This window comes from Pristiophorus japonicus, chromosome 14 (genome assembly GCF_044704955.1).
Source record: "Pristiophorus japonicus isolate sPriJap1 chromosome 14, sPriJap1.hap1, whole genome shotgun sequence".
In the NCBI taxonomy this organism is placed as follows: Eukaryota; Metazoa; Chordata; class Chondrichthyes; family Pristiophoridae; genus Pristiophorus; species Pristiophorus japonicus.
Window position 1 is genome coordinate 12,941,028 of NC_091990.1, and position 27,563 is coordinate 12,968,590.

At 46.1% G+C, this 27,563-nt stretch overlaps 1 protein-coding gene across 7 annotated transcripts in view; it reads right to left on the bottom strand.

Annotated features, from left to right (window-relative positions):
• tmem39b (transmembrane protein 39B) overlaps positions 1-17,302 on the bottom strand; it is a 31,127-nt gene extending 13,825 nt beyond the window's left edge. Inside the window, exons 1-4 of one of the 7 annotated variants that reach the window (XM_070898898.1) lie at positions 16,762-17,302; positions 16,046-16,193; positions 8,527-8,703; positions 836-1,055 (exon numbers count right to left, since the gene is read on the bottom strand). In XM_070898898.1, coding sequence (XP_070754999.1) covers positions 836-1,055; positions 8,527-8,654 — 348 coding nt within the window. In that variant the 5' untranslated portion in view covers positions 8,655-8,703; positions 16,046-16,193; positions 16,762-17,302. The other 6 variants (XM_070898899.1, XM_070898902.1, XM_070898900.1 and 3 more) reach the window with 6 other exon arrangements.
• Positions 17,303-27,563: the final 10,261 nt, after the last annotated feature.

Genomic DNA, 27,563 nt, shown 5'->3' on the forward strand with positions numbered 1-27,563 from the left:
TAAAAATCTATATATTGTATCATCTCATTTGATTGAAGCTACTAGCTTTCAGAACATCTCCAAATGTTGGATGTGAAGACACGAAGGCCCCTCAAGGTGGTGTTGTGTTGTGTTGTGATGAACTGGAGTATTGTGCATTTGATCACCTGCCCCACACCACTGATTTCTTATTACCACCATCAATTGTCCTCTAGTCCTGAACAGAATTTATACAGGGAGCAGCAGACTCCACCAATGCAATCAGCGGTGGAAAATTAAACATTTCAAATGGAAACTACTAGAAATTCCAATTTTTGTTGTTGTAAAAAGACATTACTGACGTGTGCAACAGACAACTAAAAAATAATAATTCTGGATCAAATACCTGTCCAAAAAAGGGGATTGAGGATTGTAGAGGCATTTTGATTCACAAGAGGGTTCAGGTAAGAGTACGGAGAACTTGGAGGGCAATGGCGGAAAAGTTTACGATTGTGTCAATGTTGCGTGGATTGTCGTAGAAGTGGGTTGGATGGCGAATAGCCTTGTCTAGTTTCAAACTTTCTTATGTCCTTATGCCCTGGCCCAGAATTCCCAGGGCCAGAGCCAGAGCACAAGAGGAGCAGCCCAGATGCTCAGGATGCAGTCATATAGCATGGTTGGGAATAAGATTTTACCAGCACAATGCTATGAATTTCAGTGTGCAGTACACATGAACATAGGTAGATTCTCTCTTTACTTAACATTAAGTTTGATTAGCATTCTAGACGGTCCACGAGAAAGTTAGGTTCCATTGAACCATTTTGACCAAAAGAACTCTCACCTAGGAGATCACATGGAGCAATAAATTGATACTCACCAGTGATGTAAGTGAAGGTGGGTGAGCTGGAGGATACCACCATACTGTTTTATAGATGTTGATGTAATGAACGAACAAAGCTATGAGGTGGCAGAAGAGAAGGTGAAGCTCGAACAGAATGCTTTTCTCAAGAGGTAGTTCAGGAATCTTATTGTGTTTCAGAGGGATCACAGTCTGGGTTGCCAGGGGAGGGCTTGTCAAGCCAGTTCCTGAGCCACTCCTAATGACAAAAATCAAAAAATGCAGTTGACAATGTCATGATAATATAAAAGGTTATTTAAACAATCACTAGTTTCCTCATGTGAACTCACTCCTTGAAGTAAAAGTAAAATCAATTAAAATATTCTTCCCCACCAAGTATTGTCACCTGTCCAGAAACCCATTCATTTATAAGCAATTATAAAAGCAGAAACATTTAATAGTGATTTGTGTGTTGGTGAGGGGCGCAGAGGATCATTGCATTTAATCAAACAATTATGAGGAAAATACTTTGGCTATGTGACATTTATGTGCTAATCAAGGGCTTAATGTCTTTGCTGGTGAATGAAACACTACTCTATTTTGGGTACCCACTGTCAGCAAACATTCTAACGTTAGGCTAGAAAGTCAAATTCTCTATTTTGACCTAATGTTCTTAACCCCCTCTTTCCTACATCACCTCCCCGCCTGCCCCCCCACCCCACTCAAGGACACGTGGGAATTTTTCAATTTCCCACATCAGTCATGTGATTTTCCCCAATTGATCGTGAATTGTAGACGTGAGGAACTATGTAGGCTGCTCAAATTCATTTCACATCGGGCCCTTACATCATTACAGAGGAGACTTTCATGCCAGCAGATTCAACCCCAGAGTTCAGAGGTGAAAGAGTTAAACCAATATGCTACCAATGTCCAAATTGGCAAATATTAATGAACATTACATTAACCTAATTTTAGCTGCACCCCCAAAAAATGCCAGTTTGTATTGGTACAATTTTACAGAGCCACTTCTCTATCTTTAGTCTCCCTGGGATAAGTAAAATGCCTGGACAGGAGTGCTGGTAGGAAAATTGTTGTACTATTGCAAGAAATATATCATTAGCCACCGGGAGGTGCACAAGCAAGACTCTGGGTAAATTTCCCTCATTTGCTACGGGAAGTACCTGGTCTTTGATCAGTGCCTCAACACACCATGGCCGAAATCCCCAAAATCATCCATGTGCACACACAACTGTAATGCTGCTCTATTCAACCATTCATTTTACACACAAAATAAAATTCCTGCTGCCTCCAATGGTGTGAATGCTGCTAATATCATTCCACCACCTGCACATCTTTCCTTACTCATTGAAAAAGAAATGGAATCTTAGCAAATTACATATTTTTTTTAGGGGTTTTATTTACATACTTTTCTGAAGACAATGCATTGTCCATCAGATAACCAACTGAAATGCTTCGGGTTGATTGTTATTAGACGGAGATCACGGGGCGAATGATCATCTCCTGTTCTGCTGGATACGTTTTATCCAGTCTGTGGTTTCAGGATGGCCGTGTCAAGGCAGACTTTCTGCATGTTCCGATAAGCAATTCAACGTGAAGAGGTGCAGGACCAGGGAGTCCCCGCCTCGGTTGTTCCCGCTACGCAGCCTCACAGGAACATGGGGCAGCAATAGAGGCCGGTGCACCCAGGGAAAGGAAGTCTAGCAGCCTGCAGATGGGCTGTAATGGCCCTCCAAAGGAGGGAAGGCCAGAACAGCAAAGTGGTCTGGACTCTTTCCCCCCGCACCAGCTGTTGCGTTGAGAGGGAGACCAGGACCCGGTGAGAGGAGAAGGAGCCTGCTATTACAACAGAGATGCCTAGAGGAGGACAGCAAGAGTTGTCTGCCTGTGGCAACTGCTGCTACAGAGCTTGAGAGGGGGGGGGGGGGAGGGGAAGCAGCAGCTGCCATTTGTGAAAACACCATCAGCTGTGTGGAAGGAGGGAGAGCCATTTCAAGGTTTACAAGTGGATGTTGTTGGTGCACTTTCCAAAAAGACTGTTTTTTTTTTTTAAGGTGGCGGGAGGAAAGAAGATAAAGGCAGCCGGAACATCATTGGGGTTGTGTGTAAGTGTGTGGGGTTCTTGTGTATAACTAGGCCCCACACACCACTAAAAACACCCCAACCCCACTGTCTGGCCCAGGATCGGAGGGTGGTGGCGGGGAGGGTGAGGACTGCCTATCTATCTGACATTGGCACCGGGTGGAACTGGAGATATTTTTCAGCCTAGTTTCTCCATGCACCCCGGTGCCTGGGGTGGAGGGGATCACCCGTACACGGCCGCTTTATGACCCGGCACCCCAGGAGCAGCCCTCTGCTGTTGATCCTGGGGGTGGGATCGTGACTGAGGTAAGGATGGATGGTGCGGTCGGGCCGTTTGCCGTACCTGGTCGACGGATCACACAGGATACATTAGCTGCGACCTCCTGGAGGAGGGCAGGGACTCGATGCTGGGCGCGGGAGAGGATTTAGAGTCCATTGCCAGTAAGGCGGTGGATCTCCTCGTGCCCCTCGCCGAGTCCCCCCTCATTCCGGTCAAGGAACGCCGGGATTTTATAGCAGAATGCCACAGTCACGGCAATAAAGTCCAGCTGGCCCTGGACAAATGGTCCGAGTTGGCATTGCTCATCCAGGTCCGTCCGTGCCGCCGTCAAAACCATGGGCGCGGACAGGGCCTTGTCCCAAAAATACAATTGTGAGCTGCATCGGTTCAAAATGTTCCTCACTGGGTTGCTGAGGTCATCATATGACTCCGCTCCCTCCCCACAGTAGAGTTAGTAAGGGTTGCACTATGCTCTTGTCATGCAGATAACCATAGTCAACCTCATCATCAGCGGCAGAGGCGCATCGCAGATTTAATAACTTTTCGCTCCTAAGGGAGGAGAAATATGCGGTGTGCTTCCTGCAAGAAACCCACACTGTTCCAGGAAACAAGGCCATGTGGCTCCTGGAATGGCAAGGAGAGGTCCGCATGAGCCACCTCACCTCCACTTCTTGTGGGGTGGCTATCTTGCTGGCCCCACATTTTCAGCTGGAGATCTTGGAGGTCAAGGAGTCCGTGCCAGACCACTTGCTCCATATCACTGTTCGCCTGGGGACCGTACCGCTCCATTTAGTGAACGTGTACGCCCCTCAACCCGGTGCGCAGCAAGTGCGCTTCTTCAAAGAAGTGTCCACTGTTTTAGGCTTCATCGACATCTGCAACTGCATTGTCCTCGGGGCGGATTTTAACTGCACGCTCGAGGCGAGGGACCGCTCCGGTGCCCCGCAGAACATAGCGGCGATGGAGAAGTTGAGGGAGCTGGTCGGGTCCTTTGACTTGATGGACGTCTGGCGAAATCTCCACTCCGACTCCAGCGGCTTCACTTGGGGGAGGCCTGGAAGCGGATGGTCCAGAATCAACCGCCTGTACATATCACGAGCATACATCTCCTGCGTTCCGGCAGCTTCCTTACGGCCGGTGCCGTGCTCAGACCACCACCTGGTGTGGGCGGAGCTCACTTCGCTCCGCACATGGGTGGGATCCTCATACTGGGATTTTAACAACCTGCTGCTGGAGGAAAAGCGGTTCCGGGATTCGTTCCGTCCGTTCTGGGCCGACTGTGGAGGAGAAAGCAGGGGGGGGCTTCCCCTCCTTGAGATTATGGTGGGATGTGGGCAAGGCTTGGCTCCTCTGTCAGGAGTACACAAAGGGGTCGACTAAGAGGTGTGAGGCCAGGGTGGGGTGCCTGGAGAAGGACCTGGAGTCCCATCTCGGTCAAATCGTCGAGGACCTGGCCCTGCGGACGGTGTACGAAGAGAAGGAGGATGCGCCGAAGGACCTGCAGTTTGTCGGGTCCCGCGGCGCGTTCGTGAGGTCGCGTATCCGGTTCCTCCGGGACCTGGACCGCGGCTCCCCGTTCTTCTACTCGCTGGAAAACAGACAAGGGGTCCGTAAGCAGCTCTAAATGCTGCTGGCAGACAACGAATCTCTGGTCTCGGATCCAGAGGGCATCACTAACAGAGCCAGAGATGATTACAGGGCTCTGTTCTCTCCGGATCCGTCCAGCGAGAAAGCATGCAGAATTTTGTGGAAGGATTGTCGCAAACCTGGACGCTCCACCAGGCTTGGCGGAGCTGACTGGTGCCCTTGATCAGCTCTCGAGGGGAAAGTCCTGGACGGGCTGACCATGGAGTTCCACAGGGCGTTCTGGAAAGTCCTGGGGGGCGACTACGTATGGGTCCTGGGGGAAAGTCTGGCAACCTGAGAGATGCCCCTCTCTTTTAATAGATTTTTAAGCAATAAGGGAATTAAGGGTTACGGGGAGAGGACGGGTAAGTGGAGCCGAGTCCACGACCAGATCAGCCATGATCTTATTGAATGGTGGAGCAGGCTCGAGGGGCTAGATGGCCTACTCCTGTTCCATGTTCTTATGTTCTTATGTTCTTGGCACAGGGCAGTCATTGTCCTGCGGCCCAAGAAGGACGATCTCCACCTACTCCTCAGCACAGATTACAACATTTTTTGCCAGGGCCATATGTACTCGCCTGGCGCCGTGCTGGACCACATGATCCACCCCGACCAGTCGTACACGGTCCCAGGCCAGACAATCCACAACATTCATCTGATCCGCAACCTGGTCCACCATTCCCGGAGGATTGGTCTGTCGGTCGCCTTCCTTTCCTTCGATCAGGAGAAGACGTTTGACAAGGTGGATCATGAGTATTTTTTCGGGACTCTGCCCGTTTTCGGGTTCAGGACGCATTTCGCTGCCCACATCTGAATTTTGAACGCCGCCGTGGAGTATCTGATTAAGGTTAACGAGTCTTTGACTGCGCCACTTCGCTTTGGGAGAGGGGTGCGCCAGGGATGCCCCATGTCCAGCCAGTTATATGCCGTAGGCGTGGAGCTTTTCCTGCGCCTCTTGTGGAAGAGGTTGACGGGACTGGCTCTGCAAGGGCCGGGCGTGGAGGTCCCCCTCTTGGTTTACGCCAATGACGTACTCCTCATGGTTGCGGATCCCCATGACCTGGGGAGGATGAGAGTGTAAGATTTGCTCGACCGCATCCTCTGCCAGGATTAACTGGGAGAAATGTTCCGGACTCCTAGTGGGTCAGTGACGGGTGGACTCCTTGCCGGAGGAGTTCAGGCCTTTTGCCTGGAGCACAACCCATCTCCTCTATCTGGGGAGTCTACCTTAGCCCTGCCGAAGATCCCTGGCCGGCAAACTGCCAAGAGCTGGAGACCAAAGTCACCGCTCGCCTAGGGCGCTGGACAGGACTGCTCAGAGTGCTGTCCTACAGGGGTCGAGCGCTAGTCAGAAACCAGCTGGTGGCCGCTATGCTGTGGTACCGGTTGGTCACTTTGACCCCTCCCCCTGCGTTTGTCACCAAGATAAAGAAGAAGCTGGTCGACGACTTCTGGAACAACAGGAAGCATTGGGTCTCTGCTGCAGCTTCAAATCTTCCGCTTAAGGAGGGCGGTCAGGCGTTGGTATGCGTAAACACCCAGGCTGCGACTTTCCGGCTTCAGACCCTGCAAAGATACCTGTATGTCAAGTATCCTCTTCGATGGTATGCGCTGGCGACTTATTTCTTCCGCCAGCAGTACTGCCTCAATTATGACATGCAACTCCTGTTTGTAAAGCTGGGAGGCGTCCGGACCGTCATGCGGGAGCTGCCTGTCTTTTACCAGGAACTCGTCAGGGTCTGGAACAAAATCATCACCAAGCGCAGCTCTCCCCCGTCTGGAGTGGCGGCTGTCTGTCGGGAGCCGCTGCTCAAGAATCCGTACCTCAACGAGCGTGGTTTTAGGTGGCAGGCGGACGAGAGGGCTGTGTTTGGCAAGGTGACCAGGGTCAGGGATCTGCTGGATGGCGCCGGAAGAGCCGGCATGGCGCCTATCCTGGGCCGACGTCCGGCCAAATGCCATCAAGTCGCTAAAAACGGCACTGGGCCCTGACTCCATTAGGAGGCGTCGAGGAGGCTCAAGTACGTGAGGCAATCCCGTCCGGATGGAATTCTTCATCGGCACCAAGCCCTCCCTCGGGAGCCAGCGCCTCACAACTTGAGCCTCCTCCGGGAAATCCCCTCCGTGCCTTTCAGTTCTGCGCGGAGGGGATTCCTGTTCAGGCTGCTCTTGCGCACTCTCCACTTGGCCATCCTTGTCTGCCGTCCGGACATGCCATGGCGCACCATCTTGCCATCCGGAGGAGGCGGGGGTCCCCAATGGAGTGCTCTCTATGCGGGAGCCCTCCCTTTATTTATCGGGGACTTGGCCTGGAGGGTGTTGAACGGGGCAGTCCTTTGCAATCAGTTTTTAAAGTCGGTTCACGGACTCCCAGGCCGCCTACAATTTCTGCGGTCTGGAAGAGTCCGTGTTCCATGTTTATGTTGATTGTGTGAGGTTGCAGCCCCTCTTCCAATACTTGAAGGGGCTGCTCCTCAAATTCTGGTTGCACTTCAGTCCCACGCTCCTGATTTTTGGACACCTTGTGCGGAGGGGAGTGGGCAGGTCGGGAGGCCTCCTCGGAGAACTGCTCCTGGGCCTGGCCAAGGTGGTCCAGGCAGTCGAGGGGGTCATTCAGCCCGACTGCCTGCCTCTCTTCCGCAGTTACATTCGAGTCAGGGTGTCCCTGGAGATGGAGCACGCGGTGCCCACCGGTAAGCTCGCGGCCTTCCGCGAGAAGTGGGCGCTGGAGGGACTGGAGTGCATCATCACCCCCGGCAACCAAATTTTGATTTGAATCACATGTCTAAAGTTTAGTTTGTTTAAGTTTGTCGGTTTTAGTGACCCCCCACCCCCACTTTTTTTTTTTTTTAAAAGCCAGGAGGCACTTGATTTAATGATTTATGTTTTTACAGGTACAACTCAAAATAGTTGTAGAGCTGTTGAGTTGGGAGTGGCTTAGCCAAACACATGATGTTCACAAGACTCAATAAAACCCCAGCCAGTTGGGTTTAGGGGATCCACGGTGAGGCATGTGGTTGTGAGCGTGCTGGATGAACTGGTAATGTGCAGTGTGATTGTTAAACCTTTGCTAATAAACCAACTAGTTCTTAATAGCAATGTGTTGCTATAAATTCTTAAGTAAAGAACCCATGAAGCAAATACATTACAACATCTATTTCCCATCAGGTGGGCGCCCAGAATGACGCAAGTACTTGCCATCCCCATGCAAATTAGGTGTTTTTTCTGCATGAGAACTAGGATCCTGGCCCATGGAAAATTGCCCCCCAATATTTCTACATCCAAGTCCAAGGTTTATTTCAATGAATAAGTGAGTGAAGAATTATTACATACATTTGTTCAATTTAACATGGTCAACAGCAGATTTTAGTAATGGTAGAATACAAAAGTTAGTATCGTAAAATCTGTTGAACACAATTAATAATGAAGGAGTTATCAGACCTCTGCAATTCCACCGATCTAAAATCAGCAACAGGTTACATGAAGTGAAATGTTTTCTTCAAAGATTTGGTTCTATAAACTAAATAATTTTGGATAACACATTAAAAATGTACCAAAACCTCGACTTTTAGAAGTCAAACATAGGATTTTAAAAGTGCTTTACTTTCAAACATGAGATCTAAATCTCTAAAGGAGAAATTAAACCGGTCAGTTGCTATTTTATTTGCTAGCGAGGAGACAGCAGGAATAAATCACTAATTTTCACTCTCAGGGTACTCTTTACCTGGTCCTTGATCGCACTCCTGTAATGGGTGAGCTGGTGGAATAGCTCGAGCCCCCTAATGATCCAGATTCATTGAGTGGCGTTCTGCAGTAGGATGTCCTACTTGAACCTCTTCTGCCTCCTGCCATGCCAAAGAAAAGCACTTTTTGCAGCCTTCGAGTTTACCTTTGGTACTTGCTGTAATTGTATAAAACAAAACGAGTGTTACATCACCATTTGTGTAACTTGGAAGATAGATGGATAGAAAATCCACTATTATATCTGAAAAATTGTATTCAAGTTACTTCCATAATCGAAGACGAGCTACAGGAAGACTTTACAATAAGTTATAGAATTATAAAAAATTGAATCCAATTTTCTCTGCTCTGGTTTTTTTCACCTCCTCCTGTGAAGGCACCAACTGGGGTATGGTTCCAAAGGTGCTAGTTGCCCTCCGGTACGCAGCACAAAGTAGACCCTTCATCATCTACCCATTTGGACCAATAAAGCTATTAGCAGGTTATATGATAATGAGCATCATCGTGGAACTCAGTCCAGTCCTTACCGAAAGTTCAAGTGTATACATTTTCCAGTAGCGCTTACTAAATAGTAATCAGAATCGGGAACCCTAGTTGACTTTACTCATCCCTAGCCCAGAGCAGCAACGTCACCAACGTAGTGCTCCTATTACCTCCCGAGATCATCTAACTCAGCACAAAATGATGATCGAACTGGAGACCTCCCTGATCTCATCCACATTAGGCAGTGCACATATCACATCAGCCATACATGCACACATTACACTTAAATATTGTATGTTTTGCTTAGGCACAGTGCTCCCTTACCAGCATACCTCTTTCCCTCCCCCCTGCCAACCCCCACTCCATTTCCCAAATAGCAATTTAGATTAAATGATAAACAAAGCTTCAATGCAAAAAATGCTCAACAATTCAAAACATAAAATGGAGAATTGTTACCGCAAGCCTGCTGTAGCCCCAGGGTCAGTCCTTACTGCTGTTCAATGTACTTTGAACTACTCTGCGACTGCACTGCCAATTATCTCATACAGGTTTGCCCAATCAAATTTTGTTCTGTTTTGTAAAATTTTAGCCAGGATTCTGACCCTATCAAAAATAATTCACAGTATACTTTGGGCTTTTAAATTACATTGCCAATTTAAATTCTAATTTTACCAGTTTTCCTTTCAGGCTGCAAACTACAGTATCATGCAATTAAAACATTTTAAATTGAGGGTCTCCTTTGAGCAAGTTTCTTTGGGCTCTTCAATATTCAGCATTTTGATAAAATTCTTCAGATCACAAAAATATATATATTTTTTTAAAATCAAAACTTCAATAAAAGGTAGATGCTCAGTTAACCATTACACTTATTACTGATCATGTAGAAGTTACAACTGATGTTTCTAGCACACTCCATAATCCGTAAAATATGACACAGTCTTCCTGTTTGCGGAAACCTTTCAGGCACATTCAAGTGCGAGTAATTAGTATGTTTGGTAATGGCCAAGTTAAAGTGAGCCACTGTCAGAGACAAACCATAGGTGATACCCGTATAAAAAGTCTTTTGCAAATACTGTAGTGAGGCTTCCAATGGTCAATGAAAATAATTACTGTCTTAATTTTGAGAGTTTTAAAAAGAAAAACAATGCATTCGCTCAAAGAGCTCTATATCAAGTGCTCATCCGTCTCACGGATAAGACATTAAACCGAGGCCCCGTCTGCTCCCTCAGGTGGACGTAAAAGATCCCATGGCACTATTTCGAAGAAGAGCGGGGGGGGGGGGGGGGGGGGAAGTTATCCCCGGTGTCCTGGCCAATATTTATCCCTCAATCAACATCACTAAAAAAAGAGATTATATGGTCATTATCACATTGCTGTTTGTGGGAGCTTGCTCTGCACAAATTGGCTGCCATATTTCCTACGTTACAACAGTGACTACACTCCAAAATAATTCATTGGCTATAAAGCACTTTGAGATGTCCAGTGGTCATTAAAGGTGCTATATAAATTCAAGTTATTCTTTCAATTTTTCCAGTTTATGTCTCAGCATCAACAAGATTGAAGCTTTTGCTGACTGTTGCCACTGTACAGGTAAATGCCAGGTGTTGAATAAAAACAGCGAGGTAGACGTTGGTAACTAACAGATGCAACCCCACAGCTTAACAATTTATAAACCAGCGATGGCACGGAAGAATTATTGATAAAACTACAAACTTTGAAAACAATTTTTTTTGGAAACCATACATACAATAGCTAATGCAAGGCCAAACCCAAGGGAAAACAGAACCAGTCAAAATATACTATTTGTGGGACCTTGTTATACATAAATTGATCGCTACATTTGCCGATGTAACAACAACGACTGCAGTTCAAAACCCATTGGTTGTGAAGCACTTTTGGGAGGTCCTGATGACATGATAAGGTGCTTATATAAATGCAAGTTCTTTTTTCTAAGGTCAATCTGGCCTATTTTTACATCCTATAATAAAACTTAGAAAATAGGAAAGAACAAAGCGAGAACAGAAAGTGAGAGAACAAACTTACATTTATATAGTGCCTTTCATGACCTCAGGGTGTACCAAAGCACTTCACATTCAATTAAGTATTTTGCAGTGTAGCCACTGTTGTAATGCAGGGAAAATGCAGCAGCCAATTTGGGTACAGCAAACCTCCACAAACAGCAATGACATAAATGACCAAATAATGTTTTTGGTACTGAAGGTTGAGGGGTAAAAGTTGGCCGAGACACCAGGATTGACTTCCTGCTCTTCTTCGAATAATGCCATAGAATCTTTTACATGTTTCTGAGAGGAAAGATGGGACCTTGGTTTAAAATCTCATCTACAAGATGGCGGCTCCAAAAGTGCAGCAATCTCTCAGTACTGAAGTGTCAGCCTAGATTACGTGGTCAAGTCTCTGGCATGGGGCTTGAACCTACAACCTTCTGATTCTGTTGCACGAGTGCTGCCAACTGAGGCAAGGCTGATACCTGTATGGCAACAAAAAAATCAGGACTGGGAATTAAACATTGCAGGGTATAACATATTTAGAAAAGAGAGAGGGAAAAAGGGGAGATGGAGTAAAGAGAGAGAAAAGAGAGAGAAGAAAGAAAGGAGAGGGAGGCTGAACGGGCCGGGCCCAAGACTTCGAGCTTAGACTTACCGGATTGACAGGTAGGTGGCGCCGGATCCGGGGGGGTCGGGAGCGCGGGTCGGTCGGTCAGTCCGGGGGTGGGGGGGGGGGGGGAAAAGAGAGAGTCAAGTCGGGTCAGGAGGAAGCAGGAGCTGGGCGTGGGAGGCAGCCTTATCGACGTAGCCCCAGTGAGGCCATTCGGCCAGGGCTAGGGGCTGCGTGCTTCGGGGCCCCTCCCACACAGTTTTGGGCGCCTGGAGCTACTGCACATACGCGCCCACTGTAGCGCGCATGTGCAGCGGTCCCGGCACTGTTTTCAGCGCAGGGACCTGGCTCCGCCCCCCACAGCTCGTGCTGTGCCGCGCCCGGCTCCAGAGGAGCAGCAGGGAGCCAGAGAATCTAAGGTTTTTTTTAGGCGTACTTTGTGGCGTGAAAAACGGGCGTCCAGGCCGTTCTAGGCGCAGCCCGAAACTTGGGCCCATGGTGTAGAATTAATTGACCATTATGATTTAATTTTCTTCTCTGCATAGCAGATGACAGTCCAATAACATAAATGGCAAGAATACCTCAGGTAGTTGATGTATGATGATGTCACATTGTTACATTATAGAACTTCCAAATTGAATGAATTTGAATCTGGATTCACCATCCCCGTAACACAGTAAACATACGCACCCCATAAATTTTGGAAGTACTTTTCTTAACATTAGGAATTATGAAGAAGATCAAGCTTTAAAAGTTAGTTGGCTGTAAATCATTGTAAACATTTATGCTCCAAGGAGCATAAGTGCTACTTAATATAACCAGGTAAATAGACAAAGTCTGGGTAGAAAGTCTGAACAGAGAAAAATGGATATCTGTGAGAAATTAATAAGTTAATGATCTTGGGTATTTGGAAGTCAAACCATAACAGGTTGATAAAAAATCATCCGAATTCAATGATTAGATTACTGCCTTGTAAAACACATGCTGTCTTGCATCAAGCAATTATCAATATTCTTAGCACTACTTGTGAAATCATGATTTGAATGTGGGAATATACAGTATATCACACAAGGGCAGCTTTCCTTCTTCAGTGCCCAGATACAGGAGCTTGGCAGGATAGACGCACTTATTGCAAATTCGGCTCAAGCTGATCACAGGTTTCTGTCAACGGACAGAAAACTGTGGTCAGCGTGAGTCTAAATTTGCAGTAAGAGATTCCACCCTGCCAAGCTCCTACAAGCGGGCACTGTATCATATCACTGCTTGTGAAATCCCAAGATTTGAATGTAGGAATACGCTATATAACAATGGTGGCCATGACAATTCCCACTACTCCCAGGGAAATAAGCAAATGTCAAGAAATTCTTCTGCCTGTATGCATTACGAAGTACACATGGAGTGTGTTACAATGCACAAACAGCTCTTGGGGTTGATATGCAATTAACAACCTAGTGAAACTTCACTCTGGTAAATTATAATGCCATCTCAATCCCTTAATGGGCGACTACAAATCACTCCTAGATAGAATCATACAGCACAGGCTATTTAGCCCATCATGCCTGTGCTGGCTCTCAAAGAGCTACCAATTAGATGTTGAATTGTTTATAAAGTATGCAGCTTAATTTTCTTTTTTCTGTGCATATATCTAAGACAGCTTCCTAGGCAACCTATCATAGCTCCAGCCAAGAATCTGGTTGGATTCACTGCTCCAATGTTTATGACTTTCTAACTTTCCTTACCCTCTGTGGCCTAGAATCTCAGGCCCCAATATTTACTGGAGCGGGTTGCACAAATCGGAGGGGGGGGGGCATTTTGATCGGCTAACCCAGAAGTCCAGATTGCCCCCACTTGCTGTGTTTTAAATTCACAGCGTGCATCTTTTTAAAATAAAAAACAGGATCCCCGCTCGGAAGCCAGTCTGATTGACAACCTTGGCTCCCAGTCAGGCAGGAAACACTCTGGAGGAGGCCGCAGCTACTGCATTAGTGGGAGCGGGACCACGTTTGATCAGCCCCGGTGGGCGGGCCACGTTGTTCGCATGCCTGACACAAGACTCCCAAAGCAAGCGCTCTACTCGGAACTCCTTCACGGCAAACGAGCCAAAAGTGGGCAGAGGAAACATTTCAAGGACATCCTTCAAAGCCTCCCTGATAAAATGCAACATCCCCACCGACAACTGGGAATCCCTGGCCAAAGACCGCCCTAGGTGGAGGAAGTGCATCCGGGGGGACGCCGAGCACCTCGAGTCTTATCGCCGAGAGCATGCAGAAATCAAGCGCAGGCAGCAGAAAGAGGGTGAGGCAAACCAGTTCTCACCCACCGTTTCCCTCAACAACTATCTGTCTCACCTGCGACAGGAACTGTGGTTCTCGTATTGGACTGTTCAGTCACTTAAGAACTCATGTTTAGAGTGGAAGCAAGTCTTCCTCGATTCCGAGAGGCTGCCCATCATGATGATGGGAGCGTGTGAAGAAAAGAGGAGAAATTGTATATGGAAACCCACATCCCATAACTAAAGAAAAAAGAAATATGTGCACTTAAATAGCGCCTTTCACGACCACCGGACATCTCAAAGCGCTTTACAGCCAGTGAAGTTCTTTTGGAGTGTAGTCACTGTTGTAATATGGGAAACGCGGCAGCCAATTTGCGCAAAAGCAAGCTTGCACAAACAGCAATGTGATAATGACCAGATGATCTTTTTTTTTTTCTTATGTTGATTGAGGAATAAATATTGGGCAGGACACTGGTGACACTTCCTTGCTCTTTTTCAAAATAGTGCCAAAGGATCTTTTAGGTCCACTTGAGAGAGCAGACGGGGCCTCGGTTTAATGTCTCATCTGAAAGACGGCACCTCTGACACTGCAGTGCTCCCTCGGCACTGCACTGGAGTGTCAGCCTAATTTTTTTTGTGCTCAAGTCTCTGCAGTGGGACTTGATCCCACAACCTTCTGACTCCAAGTAATGCAACATATTGGATACATTTAAAAAAAATATTATTTAGATCACAAAGCAATCTCAGGGCAGGAATTTCATCCGATTCAAATGACAAAACGTAAAAACAAAGGTTAAGCCATTGACATCTAGTACTAGAGGGAAGCCCTCAATAGGACTATTGATTTGTAATGGTATCCATTATTCTCTTATGGCATGTCTGATAAGGAGGATAAACTTTCAGAACTACACCCTAGCAATCAGTAAAGTAAATATTAGATGCAGAGTGCAGCTGCAATAACCAAAAAGTTCATTTAAAAAAAAAAGGAATTATTCCATCATCTGAATACTGTTTATGAAGAACACACAGATGGTGGCGATCCAGCAAATAAGTTTAAAAAAGCAGCACATAATGTTGCACGAACTAAATCATGTGCATCTTGATCGTTTATGAAGTGAACTATATAATCACTCGGAATGGTTTCACTTTCATAACAGCAGTCATCTGCATCAGCCATATAATTTATTTACATACCAGAAGTCTTGCGGCAGATAATCTTAACTACTTTTCTTTCCTTCTATTCTGTATAACATTTAGATGAACAAGTTCTACAGGTGCAAAATGCCAGGTTACTTTGCATCCAGTGAACTGTAAACAGATTACTCGCATTCAAATCTTTCACCAGATGACTTTGATTTTGGTTTTGTAGGTGCTCTTGGAACAGCACTGGGGGCAATTTGATTAATTAATATGAATTTTAATGCAATTATAAGGCAGTTCCCTGCTGTGTGTATTGTAAATTTTACACAGAATGCCACAAAGACATAAAAAAGCTATGCCAACAGCAGCATCATCCCAAGAGCACTTAGTACAGCGTAGGGGTTGAAGTTGTTTTTCAAGCCCAGAGTATTCAGTGTTTGCTTGCATCCATGTCCTTGTACTTAGAATATATTACATTAAAAAAATTATGCCAGAGAGATAAATCACTGCATGGTAGGGGCTTAATATTGCATTATTGATTACAAAATGTTGCATCCTCACCTCAAATTGTTGTCATTTATATCCCAATAATCCATTTCAAGCACAATATTATAACACTGTATTGTGGCTTAGCAGCTAAACACACAGATGGCAACATGTGCATTATATCATCAGACCCTAGGTCACAATCACCTTTATTATCCTCTGATCCACATCATATCAATACCTACCACACAAAGTACTGAAAAAGATATATATTTTAAACAAAATTAACTGAACTATATGAAACTACAAATGTCCGCTCCAGTATGAACTCAATATATAAAAGAGTTCAACTGAATTGCTGTCAGGGTAGCTCACATTATCTTTACGTTAGTGTCTACATTGGCAAAACAGTCAATCGTATATTATTTCATAATAAATTCACATTACAATCAGAAGTCTTTCAGTGTGACAATTAGCACACAGTAATCAATAAACATACACTAACCAACAGCAGCAGTGAAATCACACTCAGGCCTCCATGATAATCCATGCAGTTCCCTTTGTCTTACATACCCCACCTCAACTTCTTCACCAAGCTCAACACAAAACGGCGTGGAAAGTTCTTGAAACCAGGCTTTTTTTCAGATCACCAGCTACGAGAATAATCAAAACCCCCCACGCATTAAAGAACATCCGTGTCGTTTACCCTCACAAGCACCACGGTATTACAAGATGCAGCTATTTTCCTAATGTAAAATTGCACGAGTTCTGGGAAAACAAAGGCTGTACTGACCCAACTCCCAATCTTTTTAAACTTAACAATGGTTTGCAACTGGGTTATTTTTTTTTTTTAAATGTAATTCAGTGCTCCCTCGTTAACACTGAGGAAGAGTCAAAAATCTCCTCACATCGTCTGCAGGCGGAAAGAGCGCCCAGCGAGTGAAGGCCGCCCCCCCGAGCCCACCGGGGAGAGCCGCTCAGCCCGGTCAGGTTTGCCCCCCCCCCCGGCCCACAACTTACCATCGAGGCTTTGTAAGGGGCGGGGACGGGTTGTAAAAGCGGGAGAGGCCGGGCGCGGCTCGCTGGTCCAAACGGGAGCCGCGAGGGGGGGGGGGGGGTGGCGGTCACTGGGCGCCTGACCCCGCCTCCCGGCCGGGAGGGGGGGGGGAAGAGGGAAGCAATGAGGCCCGGCGCCCAGCACACAGCGCTTGGGAGACTCACCGCGTCCGCCGACCAACCGACTCCTGCTCCTCCGATCTTCCGATTTAAAGGGGAAACGTCGAGCGAAAGCGGCGGGGGGGGCGGGTCACTGGGCTGGGGAAGCAGAGGCCCAAGTGTCAGTTCACTGGGCTGGGCTGGGCCAGGCTGGGGGGGGGGGTCGGGTCGCTGGGCCCGGGGAAGGGGAGCCACACACTGCGTAAGGCCGCCACACGTCAGTCAGAGCCACAACAAACAGCCCTCCGCTTGTTCACAATGGAGCCCAGGCATTGCAAGCGCTCACGGCGCGCCTTTTGTTTTACTCTCCGCCAGGAGGTATTTTAAATGCACATTTATAACTTTTTAAAATCCCATATGATTGAAGGTTGCACGTCGTAATTCTGCATTGAGCAGAACAGCGTTACCGTTTCCGCAAAAAGGTGGGACCAAACAAACTTATCTTCCTTATTTGGACAAACATGCTCGGAACAGGCATGACAAATGTGTAATGTTAACAACAGAGCAAAGAGCTTTTGTGTTCAACATCCGCCCAAATCACCCAAGAGCTGTCGTGGCAGGACTCCAAGCTTTTGGGGGTGGGTAGGCACGCACACAATTTAAATCCATGTGTCCCTTTAATTTGCATATTTCTCAAAAGAAGGAATTGAATGTTTATACCATCTTTCAGGATCTCAGGACGTCACAAGCAAGACGCTCAATACATTAAAAGTACTTCATTGAATGTTATCAATGTTTTCTAGAGGGATAGAATTGAAGCAGAGAAGTGATGTCAAACTTGTATAGTACCTTGTTAGACCGTACTTAGAGTACTGTGCACAATTCTGGTTTCCATATTATAAAAAGGATAACGTAGAATCATATAAATTTACAATACCGAAGGAGGCCATGTCTATGCTGGCTGAAAAGAGCTATCCAGCCGAATCCCACTTACCATCTTCTGGTCCATGGGCCTTGTAGGTTGCAGCACTTCAAGTGGATAACCACGTACTTTTTAAATGTGCTGAGGGTTTCTGCTTTTACTACCCTTTCAGGCAGTGAGTTCCAGACCCCCCCTGGCCCGGTCAACTCCCCACTAATCCTCCTACCAATTACTTTAAATCTGTGGCCCCTGGTTATTGACCTCTGCGCGGGGAAATAGGTCCTTCCTATCCACTCTAGGTCCCCTCATAATGTTATACACCTCAATCAAGTCCCCCTCAGCTTCCAAAGAAAATAAACCTAGCCTATCCAATCTTTCCCATTTGCTAAAATTCTCCAGTCCAGGCAACAATCTCGTAAAGCTCCTATGTACCCTCTCCAGTGCAATCACATCTTCCCTGTAATGTGGTGACCTGATCTGCATGCAGTACTCTAGCTTAGACCTAACTAGTGTTTTGTACAATTCAAGCATAACCTCCCTGCTCTTGTATTCTATGCGTTGGCTAATAAAGGAAAGTATCCCGGATGCCTTCTTCGCCACCTTATCTACCTGACCACCTACTTTCAGGGATTTGTGGACTTGCACTCCAAGGTCCCTTTGTTCCTCTACACTTCTCAGTATCCTACCATTTATTGTGTATTCCCGTGCCTTGTTAGCCCTCCCCAAATGCATTATTTCACACTTCTCCGGATTGAATTCCATTTGCCACTTTTCTGCCCACCTGACCAGTCCATTGATATCTTCCTGTAGTCTACAGCTTCTTCATTATCAACCACATGGCCAATTTTTGTATCATCTGCAAACTTGTAAATCATGCCCCCACATTGAAGTCTAAAGCATTGATGTTTTCCACAAAAAGCAAGGGGCCTAGTACTGAGTTCTGTGGAGCCCCACTGGAAACAGCTTTCTCCTCACATAAAACATCCATCGATCATTACCCTTTGTTTCCTGCAACTGAGCCAATTTTGGATCCAACTTGCCACTTTCCCTTGGATCCCATGGGCTTTTACTATCTGATCAGTCTGCCATGTGAGACCTTGTCAAAAGCCTTGCTAAAACGCATGTAGACTACGTCAAATGCACTGCACTCATCAACCCTCCTTATTACATCCTCAAAAAATTCAATCAAGTTAGTCAGACATGACTTTCCTTTAACAAATCCATGCTGACTGTCCTTGATTAATCCATGTCTTTCTAAATGATTAATACTGTCCCTCAGAATTTTTTCCAAAAATGTGCACTCCACCGAGGTTCGGCCAACTGGCCTATAATTACTCAGCCTATCCCTTTCTTCTGAACAACGGTACAACGTTAGCAGTCCTCCAGCACACCTGATGCTCACAGCCTCTGCTATTTGGTCCCCTGCTTTTCTTAACAGCCTATGATATGTTTCATCTGGGCCTGGCAATTTATCTACTTTCAAAGATGCTAAACCCCTTAATACTTCCTCTCTCACTATGTTTATCTCATCTAATATTTCACACTCCTCAACTACAATGTCGGCATCGTCCCTCTCTTTTGTGAAGACAGACGGAAAGTATTCATTAAGAACCATACCCATGTCTTCCGTCTCCACACACAACCTTCCTTTTTGGTCTCTGTTATGCCCTATCCTTAGTTATCCTCTTGCTCTTTATGTATTTATAAAACATCTTTGGGTTTTCCTTAATTTTACTTGCCAACATATTTTCATGGTTTCTCTTTGCTTTCCTAATTTCCTTTTTAATTTCACACCTGCACTTTCTATACTCCTCTAGGCTTTCTGCAATATTGAGCCATCGGTATCTGTCATAAGCTTCCCTTTATTGCCTTATCCTACCCTGCATGCCCCTGCCTTGACATCCAGTGGGCTCTAGATTTGGGAGTACCAGCCTTTTTCTTTGAGGGAACATATTTGTTCTGAACCCTTACTATCTCCTTGAATGCCTCCTACTGATCTGACACTGATTTACCTTCAAGTAGCTGTTCCCAGTCCACTTTTGTTAAATCATATCTCAGCTTAGTAAAATTAGCCTTTTCCCAATTGAGAACCTTTACTCCTGATCTATCTTTGTACTTTTCCAATAACTATGCTAAATCTAAATGAATTATGATCACTACCACCAAACTGCTCTCCCACGGATACCCCTTCCAGCTGCCCAGCTTCGTTTCCTAAAACTAAGTCCAGAATCGCCCCCTCTCTTGTTGGGCTTGCTATGTACTGGCTAAAAAAAGTTCTCCTGAATGCATTTTAAGTATTCTGCACCTTTTACACTGATTCTATGTTAGTTAATATTAGGGTAGTTGAAATCTCCTACTATTACTGCCGTATTGTTTTTGCACTTCTCAGAAACCTGCCTACATATTTGCTCCATATGGAAACACTGGAAAGGGCGTTAAAAAGATTTACATGGATGATATTGGAACGGAGAGGTTATACCTATCAGGGAAGATTGAACATGCTGGGGCTCTTTTCTCTAGAAAAGACAATGCTGGGGGGTGACCTGATAGAGGTCTTTTAAGATTATGCAAGGGTTTCATAGAGTAGATGAGACAAGTTGTGTCCACTTGTGGGGGAGACCAAAACTAGGGGCCATAAATACAAGATAGTCACTACAAAATCCAATACTTCTTTACCCACACAAGCCTCCTCCCACCCCTTTTCATCTAACACTATCAGCATATCCTTTTAACCCTTTCTCCTTCATGGACATGATAAAGGCACACCCAGCCCAGTCAACTTTACAAAGTCCTCCTCACTAATATCTGGGGACTTCTGCCAAAATTGGGAGAGCTGCCCCACAGACGAGTCAAGCAAAAGTCTAACATAGGTATGACTCTGTGCGTATGACTATCAATCAGTGTCCCAGACTCCTCCATCACCATCCCTGGGTATGTATGTCCTGACTGACTGACAGGACATACCCACCAGAGGTGGGACCCAAAGTTCCCTCCAATCTGTGATTTGTTGTATGCGGCCTGTTTATTTCAATGTGCATTGCCTTTAAATTTCTGCGTCCGTGTGGTGTTTATAATGGACAAGCTTGTGAGCAGTCTGCGCGGTACCTTGCGGATTACTGAGTGGCCACTCACACGCGCAGATTAGAGGCATATCCAGTGTTTCCATATGGAGCAAATATGTAGGCAGGTTTCTGAGAAGTGCAAAAACAATACGGCAGTAATAGTAGGAGATTTCAACTACCCTAATATTAACTAACATAGAATCAGGTTGGTGGTGCCACAGTGGTATACAGGCGGGAGGGAGTGACTCTAGGAGTCCTCAACGTTGACGCTGGACCCCTTAAAGTATCATGGCATCAGGTCAAACATGGGCAAGGAAACCTCCCTCAGCTGATGAATCAGTACTCCTCCATGTTGAATACCACTTGGAAGAGGCACTGAGGAGAGCAAAGGCACAGAAAGTTCTCTGGAAGGGGGACTTCAATGTCCATCACCAAGAGTGGCTCAGTAGCACCTGCAATGGCTTCTCTTCCCACACTGATACCTCTGGAGTCCCACAAGCATCTATCCTTGGCCCTTTCTAATGTGTCAGCTGTGGCTCAGTGGGTAGCACTCCTCTGAGTCAGAAGGTTGTAGGTTCAAGTCCCTCTCCAGGGACTTGAGCACAAAAAATCTAGGTCGACACTCCAGTGAAGTGCTGAGGGAGTGCTGCACTGCCAGAGATGTCTTTCGGATGAGAAGTTAAACCGTCTGCTCTCATGTGGAAGCAAAAGATCCCATGGCACTATTTCGAAGAAGAGCAGGGAAATTATCCCCGGTGCCCTGGCCAATATTTATCCCTCAATCAACATAACAAAAACAGATTATCCGGTCATTATCACATTGCTGTTTGTGGGAGCTTGCTTGCATGCAAATTGGCTGCCGCATTTCCTACATTACAACAATGACTACACTCCAAAAGTACTTCATTGGCTGTAAAGTGCTTTGAGATGTCTGGTGGTCATGAAAGACACTATATAAATCCAAGTCTTTCTCTCATATTTCTCATTTACATGCTGCCTCTTGGTGACATCATCTGAAAATTATGAGGTTGCACAGGTATGCTGATGACACTCAGCTCTACCTCACCACCAGCTCTCTCAACCCCTCCACTATCTGTGATTTGTTACAGTGTTTCTCCAAAATCCAGAACTGGATGAGCAGAAATTTCCTTCAACTAAATATTATGAAGACCGAAGCCATCTTCTTCGGTCTCCGCCACAAACTCCATTCTCTAGCCACTCCTTCTCCTTGGCCACAGTCTGAGGCTGAACCAGACCGTTCACATCTTTGGTGTTGTATTTGAGCCGAGATATGGTTCCGACCACATATCCACTCCATCACTAAGACCGCCTACCTCCACCTCTGTAACATCGCCTGACTCTGCCCCTGGCTCAGCTCATCTGAAACTCTCATCTATGTCTGTTTTACTTCTAGACTTGACTATTCCAATGCGCTCCTGTCCAGCCTTCCATCTTCCACCCTCCATTAACTTGAGCTCATTCAAAACTCTCCTGCCCGTACCCTAACTCGCACCAAGTCCCATTCACCCATCAACTAGACATGGACAACTGGAGATGGGGACAAATGTGACTTAATTAACTAGCCACATAAATACTGTGGCTACAAGAGCAGGTCAGAGGCTGGGCATTCTGCGAGTGACTCACCCCCAAACTCCCCAAAGCCAAACCATTCCGCCATCTACTAGGCACAAGTCAGCAGTGCAATGGAATACTCTCCACTTGCCTGGATGAGTGCAGCTCCAACAACACACAAGAAGCTTGTACCCATCCAGGACAAAGCAGTCTGTTTGATTGGCACCCCATCCACCACCTTAAACATTCACTACCTCCACCAACGGCGCACCGTGACTGCAGTGTGCAACATCTACAAGATGCACTGCAGCAACTCGCCAAGGCTTCAACTGTACCTCTCAAACCCGTGACCTCTACCACCTAGAAGGACAAGGGCAGCAGGCGCATGGGAACACCACTACCTTCATGTTACCCTCCAAGTCACACACCATCCTGACTTGGAAATAGATCGGCCGTTCCTACATCATCGCTGGGTAAAAATCCTGGAATTCCCTCCCTAACAGCATCTGGGAGTACCTTCACCTCATGGACAGTAGCAGTTGAAGGCGGCGGCTCATTACCACCTTCTCCAGGACAATTATGGATGGGAAATAAATGCTGGCCTTGCCAACGACGCCCACATCCCATGACTGAATAAAAAAAAGGAACAAATGAGGATAGTGACAACTGGAGGAAAGTTCAACTGGAGGTAGGGATTACTGGAGGCAAAGACAACTGAGGCTGAACCAGACTGTTCGCAACCTTGGTGTCCTATTTGACCACAAGATGAACTTCCAGCCACATATCTGTGCCATCACTAAGACTGCTTAATTCCACCTCCGTAGCATTGCCTAACTCTGCCCCTGTCTCAGCTCCTCTGCTGCTGAAACCCTTATCCATGCCTTTGTTACCTCTAGATTTGACTATTCCAACACACTGCTGGTCGGCCTCTGTAAACATTAGGGCATCCAAAACTTTGCTGCCCATGTCCTAATTGTTATGTATGCAACACCTTGTAACCAGCATTCTACCGCCACCAGAAAGCACATCCCTTGAGAGCACTGCATATAAGCAGGCCTCCCATGCTGTGCCAGCACTCTGGAGTCAGAATAGAGAGACTAAGGTCACACTTACTCAAGTCTACAGTACTCAATCACATTTATTTGAGACATAACAACTGGCGACGAGTAATAGATAACGAACCATCACACGAAAATTCAGAGAACTGTTGGTATCCTGGAGAAATTCTCAGAAGGTGACGATTGGGAAGCCTTCGTGGAGCGACTCGACCAATACTTCGTGGTCAATGAGCTGGAAGGGAATGAGAACACTGCCAAACGAAGGGCGATCCTCCTTACCATCTGCGGGGCAACAACCTATGGCCTCATGAAGAATCTTCTTGCTCCGGTGAAACCAACAACCAAATCGTATGAAGAACTGTGTACACTGGTCTGGGAGCACCTAAATCCGAAGGAGAGCGTTCTGATGGCAAGATATCGATTTTATACATGTCAACGGTCTGAAGGCCAGGAAGTGGCGAGCTATGTCGCCGAACTAAGGCACCTTGCAGGACATTGCGAATTCGGTGGATTCCTGGACCAAATGCTCAGAGACTTTTTTGTGCTTGGCATTGGCCATGAGGTTATCCTTCGCAAACTATTGACTGTTGAAACACCGAATCTGAGCAAAGCCATAACGATAGCCCAGGCATTTATGTCCACCAGCGATAACACCAAACAAATTTCGCAGCATAAAGATGCATCGGCAAGTACTATACACAAAGTTACGTCATTTTACAGGCAGGAATGCATATGGCAGAACGTACACGTCTGCAGCTGCACGACCTCAGATGACTCAGAGTCCGCCATCAAGTGTGAATGCAAGACAATTAACATCTTGTTGGCGCTGCAGAGGTGATCATCGAGCCCATCAATGCCGCTTCAAACACTATGCATGCAAAGGCTGTGGAACAATGGGACACCTCCAGCGAATGTGCAGAGGAAGACCGATCCATGGCGGATCAAACTGAACTAGAGACTCGAACCGAGGAGGCAGAAGTGTATGGGGTACATACCTTCACCACGAAATGTCCACCGATCATGTTAAAAGTTGAACTGAACGGAATTCCAGTATCCATGGAATTGGACATGGGTGCGAGTCAGTCTATCATGAGCAAAAAGGCCTTCGAGAGGCTATGGTGCAACAAAGCACAAAGGCCCAAGCTGAGCCCTATTCATACCAAGCTGGGAACTTACACTAAAGAGCTGATCCCTGTAATTGGCAGTGCAGCAGTAAAAGTCTCCTATGATGGAGCGGTGCACGAACTACCACTATGGATTGTACCAGGAGATAGCCCCACACTGTTTGGCAGAATCTGGCTGGAAAAAATCTGCTGGAACTGGGATGATATCCGAGCGCTTTTGCCAGTCAACAACGCCTCATGTGCCCAGGTTTTGAGCAAGTTCCCGTCGTTGTTTGAGCCAGGGATTGGAAATTTCTTGGGGGTGAAGGTGCAGATCCACTTAGTACCCGGTACACGACCCATCCACCACAAGGCACGTGCAGTGCCATACATGATGCGAGAGAAAGTGGAGATCGAGCTGGACAGGCTGCAACGAGAGGGCATCATTGTGCCGGTTGAGTTCAACAAGTGGGCCAGTCCGATTGTTCCGGTTCTCAAAGGCGATGCACGGTCAGAATTTGTGGGGACTATAAAATAACGATTAACCGTTTTTTGCTGCAGGACCAGTACCTGCTACCCAAGGCAGACGACCTATTTGCGACACTGGCAGGAGGGAAGACGTTCACCAAGTTGGACCTGACCTCGGCCTACGTGACGCAGGAGCTGGCGGAACCTTCGAAAGGCCTCACTTTTATCAACACGCACAAAGATCTGTTCATCTACAATAGATGCCAGTTTGGGATTCGATCGGCCGCGGATATTTTTCAAAGGAACATGGAGAGTGTTAGATCTCTTAATTTCCAATGAAATACGAACTCCGATTGTAGTTTTAATTTCTTTATTTCTGGTAGAGAGCAACAATAAGCTTCTTGGCTTTAAGCCAGGTCTTTGTCCTTCTGAGACCACATGGTCAAAATGACTGTACTTATACCTGTATCAATTTACAGAAAAGAACTCGCCTTCTTTGACCTTATTGGCTCAATTAATCGTCTTTTAACCTTTTAATTGGTTCGCTACCCAAGGGTCCTAAAATGTCACGTTGATTGATGACTTAATGCAACATGCTGAACTGCATGTAGCAGCCTTGACTTGGGGGTCTGTGAATTTTCACAGTCTGTCTAAATACAGCCTGTTTGAATTCTCTATCAATCCCCCCTTTGATTCTTTCACAAACTGAATCATAAAACATCAGGTATCACTGGTTAAACATTCTACAAAATAATTTCATACATGTTAATAGAGTCTCCTTCTAAAATTTGTTGATGTGTTTCGCCACATGTCCGGACTAGTAGCTTCCACACAAATTTACACCAACCCGAATTCCATCGTGGCCACAATGGAAGTCTGCTTTTAGTAGGTTAATTAACCTTATTCCAATTTAATCCAAATCAATATCTTAATTCAACCAGTAAACAACCTTCCCTTAAGCATAACATACCCCTGTGCCACATACAGACGGTATGCTGGGACCTGCAAGGTGTCTCACATGCGGGACAGCAGCTACAGCCGCCTGGTCGCAACAACATTTAATCAACATAAACAAACAATATAAAAGTAAAACAATTACAACAAATAGAATTAAACCTTCCACCAATGAAGTTCCTATTGAACCTAGCCATTCAGTGACTCCACTCCACAAAGTGAATGATGGGGGTTGCTTAAGTTTTTCTACCTCCTTTTGGATATGCTCCGCTAAGTGGGTAATTTCTTCGGAGCTATCTGGGATATATGTGCAACACTCAGTTCCGAGTAGGGTGCAAGTACCTCCCTTTTCAGCCAGGATGTAATCAAGGGCCAGTCTATTCTGTAGGGCTACTGTGCGGATTGCTACCATTTCTGCATTGATTTTAACTAGGGCCTCTGAGGTATCATTGGCTACCCATTCCACAACGGATGCCATGTTAATGGATTCCCTTGCCAGTCTGGCGGACCCATACCTGGGGATCAGAATGGCAAAGAACCTCTCTGTTTCTGTGATAGCTCTCTTAGGACGGTGTAAATGTTCCGACAGTGACTTTATATGATACATATAAGGCACAATGTAGGCTAAATAGCAGGATCCCATCCAATTCTGGGGCAGTGAAAGCAAACCACTGCAATGAATGTTAGCTGTTTCTTTGTCAGCAACACTCCGGGGCCTGTCCAGGCTTTTCCATCTGTTTTATTCAGAATCCCCGTTACGTTAAAAATTCCCACATCGGCCCAGTTTGGACGGTTCCCTGGCTTGATTATATTATAATTCCGGGAGCAGTTACTATACCCTATATTTTGGCCTCCTTTGATGTTTCTAATCGGTCTTCCTATTCCCGTTGTATTAGTGATGATAAAAAATGGGGGCCGTTTGGAATTATTGTAGCACGGTTGGTATCTCCCTTCAAAGGTAATCAGATTGTAACCTGCTGACTTCCATTTACATGCCGAGTTTTCTGTATCCTGAAACACATTGCCTGTTTTGTTTTGATTAATTATCCACTCAGCCATTTCCGAGATATTCAAGGGAACTGGCCTCAAGGGAATCCCTCCCTTTGAGTGAATAGGAATATGCGCACACACCCAACAACTGGAAATGTTACCTTGTTTGGCATAAATGTATGACATATATAAAAAGGTATTTACATGTAATTCCCTTGCTACTCTACTGTTTCCCTTTGGTGCAGAGGGTCAGCTAGTAAGAAGTAGACCTATGCCTAGAATACCTACAATCAATAATACAGTAAATTTATACATTTTCGCAAAAGTAACTGTCCTTATTAGATTTCAGCTTCAGTTACGGGTACTCGTTTAACGTGTGATGCGTGGATCCAGGCTTTCTTTCCTTGGACTTTAACAGCTGCCTGGGTGGTCAATAACACTTGGTAAGGTCCCTCCCACTTGGCACCCAAAGGTTCTTTATGCAACTTTTTCACATACACCCAGACTCCCGGGATGATGTCATATCCTCTTTTGGGTGGATTACCCCAAGCTGCCGATACCTGTCGGGAAACAGAACTAATAGCATTGGTTAGGTTCTGACAGTATGATAACAAAGTGTCACTCATTAAGTGAACATCAGCTTTCCGTAAATCGATAATTCCTGGCAGCGACATGGGTCTTCCTGTTATAATTTCAAATGGGCTTAGACCTGTAGTTCTGTTCGGGGTTGCCCTAACAC